This window comes from Hemibagrus wyckioides, linkage group LG07 (genome assembly GCF_019097595.1).
Source record: "Hemibagrus wyckioides isolate EC202008001 linkage group LG07, SWU_Hwy_1.0, whole genome shotgun sequence".
NCBI lineage: Eukaryota > Metazoa > Chordata > Actinopteri > Siluriformes > Bagridae > Hemibagrus > Hemibagrus wyckioides.
Genome location: NC_080716.1, coordinates 3989112 through 4001585, shown reverse-complemented (window position 1 = coordinate 4001585; position 12474 = coordinate 3989112). Strand labels below are relative to the sequence as shown.

General features: G+C 41.0%; 1 protein-coding gene across 7 annotated transcripts in view; it reads left to right on the top strand.

Moving 5' to 3' along the window:
- The window catches only part of kmt2cb (lysine (K)-specific methyltransferase 2Cb), a 68958-nt gene extending 58864 nt beyond the window's left edge, over window positions 1–10094 (top strand). For 6 of the 7 annotated variants that reach the window (XM_058393795.1, XM_058393798.1, XM_058393799.1 and 3 more), the window contains 15 exons: window positions 52–193; window positions 323–470; window positions 921–1099; window positions 1186–1316; window positions 1402–1618; window positions 2521–2657; window positions 2865–2963; window positions 3203–4367; window positions 4681–4817; window positions 5511–5641; window positions 5736–5907; window positions 6002–6118; window positions 6262–6335; window positions 6488–6596; window positions 7784–10094. In XM_058393795.1, coding sequence (XP_058249778.1) covers window positions 52–193; window positions 323–470; window positions 921–1099; window positions 1186–1316; window positions 1402–1618; window positions 2521–2657; window positions 2865–2963; window positions 3203–4367; window positions 4681–4817; window positions 5511–5641; window positions 5736–5907; window positions 6002–6118; window positions 6262–6335; window positions 6488–6596; window positions 7784–7876 — 3051 coding nt within the window. In that variant the 3' untranslated portion in view covers window positions 7877–10094. The remainder of the gene's footprint in view (window positions 1–51; window positions 194–322; window positions 471–920; window positions 1100–1185; window positions 1317–1401; window positions 1619–2520; window positions 2658–2864; window positions 2964–3202; window positions 4368–4680; window positions 4818–5510; window positions 5642–5735; window positions 5908–6001; window positions 6119–6261; window positions 6336–6487; window positions 6597–7783) is intronic. The other variant, XM_058393796.1, reaches the window with a different exon arrangement.
- Window positions 10095–12474: the final 2380 nt, after the last annotated feature.

Here is a 12474-nt window from a genome sequence, read left to right as displayed (position 1 = left end):
AGAGTTAATTGAGCCTGGCTCATTGTGTGTTTCTGCTCTGTCTTCCAACAGCAGAACAACCTGAGTAATCCTCCAACCCCTCCAGCATCTCTGCCTCCCACACCTCCGCCCGTGGCGCGCCAGAAGTTGCTCAACGGCTTTGCCACCACAGAGGAACTGGCCAGTAAAGCAGCTGTCGTGGGCGGCCATGATGGTGAGTCTCAGCACTGAACACCATACACACACCAAAATGGATATGCATATGTCAGGTCTTGCTCTTTTAGGAATGGATATGCACCAATTTCTAATTTGTGTGGATAAACAATTTCTGCTTTTCATCTAGTGACCAAAGGGCTGCCTTCTAGACCACTTCATGTACCTTTTAAGACCGAGGAGGAACTCTTCGCAAGAGCTCTTGCTCATGGCCCCAAAACAGTGGACGTACCTGCTTCATTACCCACGCCCCCTCACAACAACCAGGAAGAGCTGAGGTGAATCTTTTTTTCTTTTGTGTTTTCAGTCATTTGTTTGGTCACATGGTTTTGCTTGATAATCATCATATGGTCACAAGTTGGGAATTGCAGTGAAACCACTAGAGATAAGATGTGGAACTAGTCAGGACTGGGGATTAGTCTGAAGTCATCATCCTTTTCCAATGATAAGATGCTGTTCACAAACCTAACAGAAATTCTGATATTCCAGTTAGTCCTTCGGGTCTCTGATTCATGCTGCAATATTTGACAATAGCCTGATTTGAGTTCTTAGGTTCCAAACTGGTAAGTTTTTGTTGCTAGAACTGAAATCAACAGCTGTGAAAGTGTGAAGCAGTTCCAGATTTGGCACCAGCACTTTGTCATCAGAAAAGGACTTTCAGAAGAGTGAAAAAATGGCTTCAGCCCACCATTTCACTGACTGAAAAGGTCCTTTTTTTATCTGTACAGGGGACAGGAGCACTGTGAGGACAGGGACACACCGGACAGTTTTGTTCCTTCCTCGTCTCCGGAAAGCGTGGTTGGCATGGAGATCAGCCGCTATCCGGATCTGTCTCTGGTCAAACAGGAGCCTCCGTCTCCGTCGCTCTCTCCAGTGATGCCCATGTTCCCAAAATCCAGAGGGACAGGTAGTCTCATCTCACGTTACATTCAACACAAACCCAACAGACATTTATACAAAAGTTTCTCACACGTATCCACCACGTGTCTTTAGGCTCGGAGACTAAGCTGAGGGAGATTAAAACCGAGCCCTCGTCCATGTTTTTCGGCTCTCCGTTCGCAACACAGCAGAATGGCCCTGGACTTGTTTCCATAGCAATCACACTGAAGCCCGCCGCTGCTGAGGTAAGGAAGCGCAGACGTATAGAAGGGAGAATGGAAAAAAAAGAAATGTGAATTCTAGTTCAAGTGAATTCTTTTGCTCTTTTAGAACATCACTGACGTGGTAGCGGCCATCGCCGACCTTATCCGGGTGAAGATCCCTAGCAGTTATGAAGTGAGCGGTGGACCGTGGCCACACGGCAGTCTGGGTACCCATAAAGCCTTGGCACACGGCCTTGAGCATCGTCCAGTGCAGACTCATGGGGCGGAACAGATGAACTCGCATGCAGGAGCTCAGCATCAGCAGAATCAGCACTTGGTTAAAAGTGAGTTCTGTTGCACCACATAATATAAACTTCCTTTTAGAAGGTCTTTAAAGTTCCTTTGAGATTCACGTCAGCATCCGCCGGTGCTCATTGTCCTTCAGTGCATTTTTCTCAGTTACTTTAAGAAAAACAGAGGCTTGCGATCTGCTAGCATGTCTACTACTACTAGCATGAGTTTATTCACAGAGTAGAAAGCTAACAATGTGACATCAGCAACTTTTGGTTGAAGGAAAAATTCCCAACAACAAAATCTGCATAAAGAGGTATTTCCAACTGAGAACGCCTACCATGCGAGCCGCTCTCAAAGCCTTTTTACTAAAATCATGAAGGGAAAAACAGTAGGGGACAGCAGTCTCTCTCTAATTGTTTTCCCATCATCATTCACACAGATGATTGTCCTCTTTAACAATGTTTGCTAACTCGGGCACCTCGTTATTTCTGTCTGAGCGCCCCGTGTGGATCAGGTGATGACAGAGAGTCGTTGATGGCTCAATGATCAGGGAGGCTAATGAAACGTAGCAACGATCCAGGCCTGCTCGAGTCTGTTACATGCTGTCAGATATTTGCTCGAAGGCAGTGTCCTACTGGATAAAAAAATTGAACGTCAGTGGGAATCCCAGCGTAGATGCCAATATTCCTGATGGTCGTTATAAGACCTCTGGTCCCTTGGATGACAGAAAATCAAGTCAAATTGATTCACGTAGCATGTGCTGGGAGGTTTAAGTCACGGCACAAACATATTACATTAATCAGCAACCATGGTCTGGTAACATTATCTACATATCATAGACATAGGTGCAACGAATAAGTTACATAACAAGACGAGAAATTCTCAGAAAGATTTGATAACAGAAGTATTCTCTGTACACACAGTGTTTAATTTCGCTGTTTGTTGTGTCCAGGTCCAATGAGAGGCAGAGAACAGTACCGAGACGGCTCAAGCAGCCCAGGCCCCAAGCCACAATGGTGCCGCCATTGTAAAGTGGTCATCCTGGGGGGAGGTGTGAGGAAACCCAAAGAACATCCAAACAAAGCACAGGTAAGAGGGGTTTCTTTTCTTTCTCTGCATCCATGTCTGTGATTGGACAGTGCATTGCATTTCAGCGTGGCATGGATGCAACACACTGATTAACCACTTATACTTTTAGTGTTTGATCTTTTCTGCATGCCATGGCTGGAAAGCTATACAATATGTGTTTTGTATTTTGATTTTTGACCAATGGTCTTCACTCTGTTTGCTCTACAGGACTCTCAGCCCAGCTCTGATGGAGATCTGGTGTTCTGCAGCCATAGCTGTCTCATACTGCACTCCTCTGCACAGCCCAAAGGCAGCGGTGACCCCGAGGTTTGTACTGTATCTCTGTTACTAGACAATTAAAAAACAACATTTTCACAACTCTTTTTTTTTTTTCAAAGAAATCATATTTGGAACTGGTTTGTGTAAAAATAGTAGTGTTTTGTCCGAGCTTAGAAGCCAGTGAGCAAATGCAAGAATTTAAGAAACATATATATTTTCATTTAAATTGCTGTGAATGTGAAGGTCGAGAGTTATCAGAATGTTAAAACTAAGTATTGTGTCTCCAGGCATCTGTGGCCCTGCTTTCAGACCTGTCTGTGAAAGGAAGTCCATCTAAAGCACAGCATCAGTACAACAACAACATGTCCTCTTTAGACGTCCACTGCTTGGCCCAGCTTCAGCCCAAGTCTTTATCTCCTTCCCCCTCTCAACATGGACTCCGTGTCACTCTCGCTCCAGCAGAGCCTCTGAGAACGCAGCCCAAGATGGAGCAGAGTGTCCCCGAAGGGCAGAATCTCAAAGTAACCGTAAAGCTAAAGCCTCGTTCCCAGAACCAATCAGATGAGAAGCCTTGGCACCACGGTAAACGCTGGAAAGGCCTGCGTTGGCGCAAGTGGACGATGCAGGTTATGGTGCCGAAAACCGGATCTCCGGCACCGGAAAAGGCAGTGGAAGATCTCCTGCTTCAGCTGAACTCATCTCTGCGTCCTTGCTCATCTCTCCGAGACCGGCGCCGCTGCTGCTTCTGCCATCAGGAGGGTGACGGGGTGACAGACGGTGCTGCTCGGCTCCTCAACCTGGACCTGGACACCTGGGTGCATCTGAACTGTGCCCTCTGGTCCTCAGAGGTGTACGAAACCCAAGCAGGTGCCCTGATCAACGTGGAGCAGGCACGTCAGCGCGGTCGGACCATTTCCTGCGCCTTCTGCCAACGCCTGGGCGCCACCAGCGGTTGCCACCGACTCCGATGCCTCAACGTCTACCACTTCACATGTGCTTTACAGGCAGGTTGCACCTTTTTTAAGGACAAAACCATGCTGTGCCACCAGCATCGACCCAGAATCTCGGGTTCTGGTGCCCTTCTGCACCTTGAGGACCAGCAGTTGCGCTGTTTTTCAGTTTTCCGTCGTGTCTATGTCCAGCGTGATGAACTCCGCCAGCTGGCTGCTGCGGTTCAGCGCCCCGAGCTTGGACACACCTTCCGCGTAGGCAGCTTGCTCTTTCATACTATGGGGCAGCTTCCACCTGCCCTAATGCCCCACTTCCACTCATCCAACACCATTTTCCCGCCCGGATACGAGGCTAGCCGTCTGTACTGGAGCATGAGGCACGGGCACCGCCGTTGCCGCTACGTGTGCACTGTCGAGGAGCACCAAGGACGTCCCGAGTTCTGCATCCGAGTCCTGGAGAAGGGCTACGAAGACCTGCTGCTCACCGACACCACGGCTAAAGGTGCAGAGGGAGTTCTATTTAACATCTGAAAAACAAGATAGATGAAAATCGAGGCATAGTGAACTCCCACGTGCATCAGCTTGTTGACGAATTGTTACGACCTTGGGGGTGTTTGCAATCTGCATGTACATGCATATTCATAGATCCTGAAATTATTAATAAGGATAAAGTAAAAAGAATGTCCCTAACTTCCTTTAGTCATTATTTAACGTGGATTAATATAAGGGTTTAAAAGTTCAGCGAGGAATTGTGCAGTTTGTATTGTTCTGCTTGTTGTACTTTAAAACCTCTGCTTGTGTGTGTGTGTGTGTAGGAGTGTGGGACAAAGTCCTGAGCTCCGTAGCAGAACGGAGGGCAGAAACCGGAATGCTGCGTCTCTTCCCAATCTACCTGAAAGGAGAAGATCTGTTCGGTCTCACGGTCTCCGCGGTGACGCGCATTGCCGAATCGGTGAGTAATAAAATACTAAAAATAATCATTCTCTCATTCTGTATAAAGTTTGACGGATATTTGCAAACGAATTAAACAAGTTAAAGGAAGCAGCAGGTGCAGTGGAGGCATTCAGAGGCGTTTATTTAATCCACAACAAAAAGGATTCAAGAATATTTACAAAATGTGTAAGAAAATGTTCGGGAAAAGGCGGAGCAGACTTTTAAATGGGTATTATTTTTTTTATTATTAATGGGTATTTATTATTATAATTATTATTAGGTATTATTTTCCTTTAACAAAAATATCTGAAACTGGGTCTGAAAACTGGAGCAAAATTGGATTTAAAAATATATTGTTAAATTTTATAGTAATTAGTTTATTGTAAATATTTATTTATTTCAGATTTATATAAAAATATTTTTAAATAAAAACTTTAATAGAAAACCCAATATAATTTTTTTAAATATATATTTTCTAAATTTATTGATAGATTTATTTAATTTCTTTTTGGTTAATTGAAGTGATTGCAGTTTGCTGTAGTATAAAGCATGTAAGTTGTTTATAGAGCTGTACGTTACATTACTATAGGATTAGTATACGGTTCCTAAAGAGGATTAATAATTACATTGATCAGATAATTTATGTATCATGTAGTATTTCCGTGTTCCCCGGTGCCTCACATCACTTCTCGTCTTTGTTTTGCGATGGTAGCTGCCGGGAGTTCAGGCTTGCTCGAGGTACCGCTTCCGTTACGGACGCAACCCCATGCTGGAGCTTCCTTTATCCATCAACCCCTCAGGCAGTGCCCGCTCTGAGCTCCGGAGCTACCCGCAGGGTCAGAGGTCAGTACCTAGATGAGGGGTGTGTCTGGTTTGAGAGAAAAACTATACGAATTTGGGTGAGATGTGAAGTCCTGAAACTCTGCTCGTCACGCAGGTTAGAGATCTTATCCTCGTGGAACCGGACGTCTTTAGCCATCCAGAACTCTGCTCCTCCTGAGGCCGGATCGTCCCACAGTAAACACTTCGTCCACTCCAAGTCGTCTCAGTACCGGCGACTGAGCAGCGAGTGGAAGGGCAATGTTTACCTCGCTCACTCGCGCATCCAGGTCAACATCTGCTCTGATTTTTTCTTTGTAGGATTTCTCATATACTGTGGAAGGTACAGCAGAATTAATTTATTAAGTGTGTGTGTGTGTGCAGGGCCTGGGGCTCTTTGCAGCTCGGGACATTGAGAAGCAGACGATGGTGATCGAGTATCTGGGAAACATCCTTCGTAACGAAGTGGCCATGAGGAAGGAGCTGCACTACAAGGCCAAGGTATGTATGAGTTGCTGCACTCTGATTGGTCAGAAGGTCCTGAATCATTCTCTAGAACAGCAGCTCTGATGGTTTATATTAACCTTCTGAGACATCGTGGTTTCTATAGCGATACTTGTCCTGATTGTGGTTTTGTCTCTCAGAACCGAGCGGTGTTCATGTTCCGTATCGATGGTGACTGTGTGATCGATGCCACATGTTCTGGAAGCCCTGCAAGGTAACAAAAAATAATAATAAAGTATTTTACATGCCTTTTATCCTTTCTAAAAAACATTACAGGAATCAAGCATCAGATTTCAGCAGCTGTAAATATGAGCTCAATATAAAGTGTGTGTGTGTGTGTGTGTGTGTGTGTGTGTGTGTGTGTAGGTACATCAATCATTCCTGCTCGCCAAACTGTGTGGCAGAGGTCGTGACCTTCGAGAGAGGCTACAAAATCATCATCAGTTCCAACCGCAGGATTGAGAAAGGAGAAGAGGTAACATACACACACACACACACACACACCAACACACACCATACTCACACACACATACACTCACCCTCACACACATACCACACATACACTCACCCTCACACACACACATACCACACACACACACCATACTCACACACCATACTCACACACACATACACACACACACCATACTCACACACACATACACACACACACCATACTCACACACACATACACACACACACACCATACTCACACACCATACTCACACACACACACACACACACCATACTCACACACACATACACACACACACCATACTCACACACACACACACTCACCCTCACACACAACACACACACACTCACCCTCTCACACACACACAACACACACACCATACACACACACACTCACCCTCTCACACACACACATACCACACACACACACCATACTCACACACACACACACACACACCACACACACACATACACTCACCCTCACACACATACCACACATACACTCACCCTCACACACACACATACCACACACACACACCATACTCACACACACATACACACACACACACCATACTCACACACACATACACTCACCCTCACACACACACACACACACATACCACACACACACACCATACTCACACACACATACACTTACCCTCACACACAACACACACACACTCACCCTCTCACACACACATAACACGCACACACACCTTACTCACACATACACTCACCCTCACACACACACCATACTCACACACATACACTCACCCTCACACACAACACACACACACTCACCCTCTCACACACACACATACCACACACACACACCATACTCACACATACACTCACCCTCACACACAACACAAAACACATACCACACACACACACCATACTCACACACACATACACTCACCCTCACACACATACCACACATACACTCACCCTCACACACATACCACACGTACACTCACCCTCACACACACACACAACACACACACACACCATACTCACACATACACTCACCCTCACACACACACACAACACACACACACATACCACACACACACACCATACTCACACATACACTCACCCTCACACACACACCATACTCACACACACACACACTCACTCACACACACGTGTCCGGTCCTTCACCAGGTGTGTGTGTGTGTGTGTGTGTTTCAGCTGTGTTATGATTACAGACTGGGGCTGGTGGACCAACACAGCAAGATGGCGTGTCTGTGTGGGGCAGCAAACTGCCGCAAGTGGATGAACTAATGACCTTTATTTAAGGAGAACAGGAAGAGGAAGAGGATCCGGTCGCTCCTGAAACTCGGAAAACCGTGCCGAGACACTGGAGAGTGGAGGAGGGGGAGGAAGAGGAGGAGAGCGGCGAGGATGAAGAGGATCATATTGTGTGAAATCAAGAGGAAAACACACCTTTGTGTTAGAGCCATGTGCGTCGTTCTCTGGAGGAGGTTCGCTTTCACCTGCTACGTGTGTGTGTGTGTGTGTGTGTGTAAAGGGGAAAAATCTTTCACCAGCGAATGAAATGCGAAAGACGAGAGAGCGATCACTGTACCGGTTATGCCTTATTGGTCGAAGAAAACAAAATGTTAAAAAGTGGGCGGAGCTATGGCTATCCGTGACTGTAACGTAGAACATCACTGAACGAAGAATGTAAGGACTTCCGCATTAAAGGAGGAGGAAAAAAAGTAACTTGCACTAAGAAGAAGAAGAAGAAGAAGAAGAGACGGACGACGAAACTCACGAAAAAAAAAAAAAAAAAGAAATACTTGATTCCATGAGTCAGTTTTTTTAATCCTCGGTTGTTGTTTTTTTTTTTTTCTTTGTGTGTGTGTGTGTGTGAGAGAAGAAAAAAATGGTGTTTTTTTGTATTTATTACCGTGTGAGTGAACGAGTGCGGCTTCATATTTTTAATGATAGATTTAAAAAAAAAAAAAAAAGGAAAAGAAAAAAAGAAAAAAGGAGAGGAGGAAGGTGTGAAGAAGAGCGGTGTGAAGAGATTCGGTTACACCTGTATATAAAGTGTATATAAATTGAAGAAAAACAAAAAAATATCGGAATGACCATCGACCAAATACTACCTTTATTCATATCCATGTTTTAGATGTGCTCTGGGGTTTTTATTGTTTTTGTTTATTTTTTTTTTGTAATTTTTTTTTCTCTTTCTCCTTTTTAAAAGAATTATTTAATTCTGCGTCTCAGAGCTTATTTTAAATGAATTATTCTGTACAGAATTTTTGCGGAAGGAGTATTTTCTCCGTACGGTATCGTAGTGACTTTTTTGTGATTCGTTCTGACCACTTGAAAAAGAAAAAAAAAAAATTTTAATTTTTGAAAATGATTTTTTTTTTTTTTTAAAAAAAGGTGGGAACGCTGAAGCGGACCGCCGCCTTCGTAAAGGCTTCGTAACACATGCATAAGCCGAGGACTGCGCATTAATACGAGGAACGCCGAGCCTCTTACATGAAGAGATTTTCTGAGAGGGAAATTTTTTTATTTTAGGATTTTTTTTTTTTAACCATGGGAAAAAAGCATTGTGAAGTCTGGAGGCTGATTAATAAGATAAGATAATAAAGCTGAATAATAAATAAAAAAGTAAAAATGAATATTTCCTGCGTTTGTGTGGACAATGAAGTGGCGCTGGACTCACCTGAAGGATATTTTTCTATGTTTTTTTTTCCCAGTCAGTCAAATAACTCCATTTCTTTTTTTTATTTATTGTTGTTTAGATGCATTTATAGATATATATAAAACATATACACTCTGTAGCTGTTATACACCACTTATGCATGTGTCACAAAGTCGTTACGCGGCGCCTTCTCATGAACACGCTACCAAAAATACCACCATCCGTCTGCACGGGGGAAAAATAATAAATAAATGATTGAGAAGGAAATAAATCACGACTCGAAAACGTTTAAGATTAGGTTTAAACCTTAGGTTTTTTTAAAATTTGTACATACGCTCACGTCAAATTTAGAGGATGGTTTTTGTGGAAAAATCAGTGAGTGAATTGGCGTGATTTTCACGTGTGCGTGAGGACGGTGTGGAATTTAACCCTGGCGCTAATGATTTCCTGACATTTCACAATTTTCAAGTTGTTTTGAATTCTTTCTTTCTCTCTCTCTCTCTTGTACACAAACTACCCAGTTTTACCCCTCAATTGTACAGGGCATGATATTTTTCCCCTTGTTTTGTTTTCCACAAAGACTCAGTTGTATATATTTTGAACAGCTGTATCAAAAAAATTTTTTTGTTTCCTGAATATTTTTCTTGTCTTGTAAAATATGTTGACCTTTCTTTTTGTTTTTTTTTCCCGGTGGTGTTTTTCCCCCTCCGCTGTATAGTAGGTCTCAACAGTTTTGGAAAAATGAAGCCTTTTGAAGTACACAGAGCGAATATAGGGTTTGGTATTCAAGGAACTGAATTTAGGAACATTTACAGAAAAAAATAAAAATATTTTACATCAGTGTTTGTTTACTGGGGTCTGAGTGAAGCGTGGGGTGCGGAGCGCCGGCTCCATCACGTGCTGACGGAATAATCCATTAAACAGAGTCTGATGTTAAAGTTCGGAAAAGTAGAAAACGTCCGATGAGCATCTGTGCCGCTCGGGGAGCAACATCTGTTTAAAAAAATAAATAAATAACAGATTCAAATAAATAAATAAATGGAAAACAAAATAACAAATCAGAAAATAAAATAATTAATAAAAAAAACAAAATTAATAAAATAAAAAAAAAACAAATCAGAAAAATAAAATAACGTAAATAAATTCAAATTCTATTGGACACATACATAATGGTACACAGTGTGATATGCAGTGAAATGCTTACACGACTGTTTGCTTTGACCCTTGAAAAGGAAATGGAATAGAAAAGGACAGAAAAGACAGGGATAAAATGTAAAATATAAAATACGAAATAAAAAATATAAAAAAAACTACAATTTACAGTAGGTAAATATAAATATAAGTAAGGTAGGGTATCTGTGTTTACAGAATATGTATAAAATATGTAAAATGTAAACAACTGTATTATACAGAACTATATAAAGTGTATAGTGTGCAATAATGTGCAGTGTGCAGATAGCAGCAGTATGGGGTGGTCATTCAGTGAAATAAGGTGATGAGAGCAGTGGTATTGTCCATCTTAAGCGCAGATGTGCACAAGTCCTCTTTATGTATAACCGGGACCAGAATGTCCCATATATGTTTATGTTTTTATGTATTGTGTGTCACAGTCCTGTAATGTGCAAATGTGTAAATGTATGGTACAGTTTGGTGTTTTCCAACACATGTGAAGGAAACATAGCAAGTCCAGTCAGTTGAGTCCTATGTGGAGTTCTGGTTCTGGTTGAGAGAGAGACCATATAGCCTGCAGGAAGAAACTTCTCCTCAGTCTCTCTGTGTTGGCCTTCAGGGAGTGGAAGCGCTTCCCTGACCTCAACAGTAAGAAACGTCCATTGTTGGGGTGGCTGAGGTCCTTCACGATCTTCCTGGCCTTGGTCCAGCACCGCTTGTTGTAGATTGAGTGCAGGTCAGGGAGCTTGGTACGGATGATGCACTCAGCTGACCGCACCACCCTCTGAAGAGCTCGTCTGTCCTGCATGGTGCTGTTCCCGAACCAGGTTCACCTTAACGGGCAGTCTGAAGTCTCTCAAGCGTCTGAGGTGGAAGAGACGCTGCCTGGCCTTCTTCACCACAGTGTTGATGTGACAGGACCGTGACAGGTCCTGCGTGATGTGAACACCGAGGTATCTGAAGCTGTCCACTCTCTCCACTGGGCTCTCGTTGATCACAGGGATCTGGTAGTTCCTCTCCTGCTTTCTGCTGAAGTCCACTATCAGCTCCAAAATAACAAATTAGAAAACAAAATAAGAAATTTAAAAATATAAATACAAAACGAAAATAAAATAACAAATACAAAACAAAATATATAAAAAGCAAAATCACAAATAAAATAAAATAATAAAAAAATAACAAAAAAACAAAATAAATCAATAAATAAATAACAAATTAGAAAACAAAATAAGAAATGAAAAAAATTAATTAAAAACAAAATAGCAAATCAGAAAATAAAATTACAAATAAAAAACAAAATAAATCAGGAAATGAAATAACAAATAAAAATAAATAAATAAATTGGAAAACAAAATAAGAAATGAAAAAAAAAATTATAAATTGAAAACAAAATAACAAGTCAGAAAATTAAATTACAAATGAAAAAAAAAAATCAGAAATTAAAATAATAAAAAAACAAATCTGAAAATAACATATACATAAATACAAAACAAAATAACAAATTAGAAAAGAAAATAAGAAATGAAAAAAGTAAATAAATTGAAAACAAAACAAATCAGAAAATAAAATAACAAAAAAAACAAAATTAATAAAAAAAACAAAATTAATAAAAAAGCAAAATCGCAAATCAGAAAAAAAAATAAAAAAAATAAAACACAAAACAAAATAGCAAATCAGAAAAGAAAGAAAGAAATTAGGAAAATAAAATATCAAAAATAAATCAATCAAAAAATAACAAATTAGAAAACAAAATAAGAAATGAAAAGAAATAAATTAAAAACAAAATAGCAAATCAGAAAATAAAATTACATAATAAACAAAATAATAAATAAAAATAACAAATCAGAAAATAAAATTACAAATAAAAGAAAACAAAATAAACACAAAATAAAATAAAAAAATCTGAAAATAAAATAATAAAAAAAACAAAATAAATCAGGAAAACAAATAAAAGTAAATAAATAAAAAACAAAATAAATTAGAAAACAAAATAAGAAATGAAAAAAAATTATAAATAACAAAACCAAAAAACAAATAATAAATGAAAAAA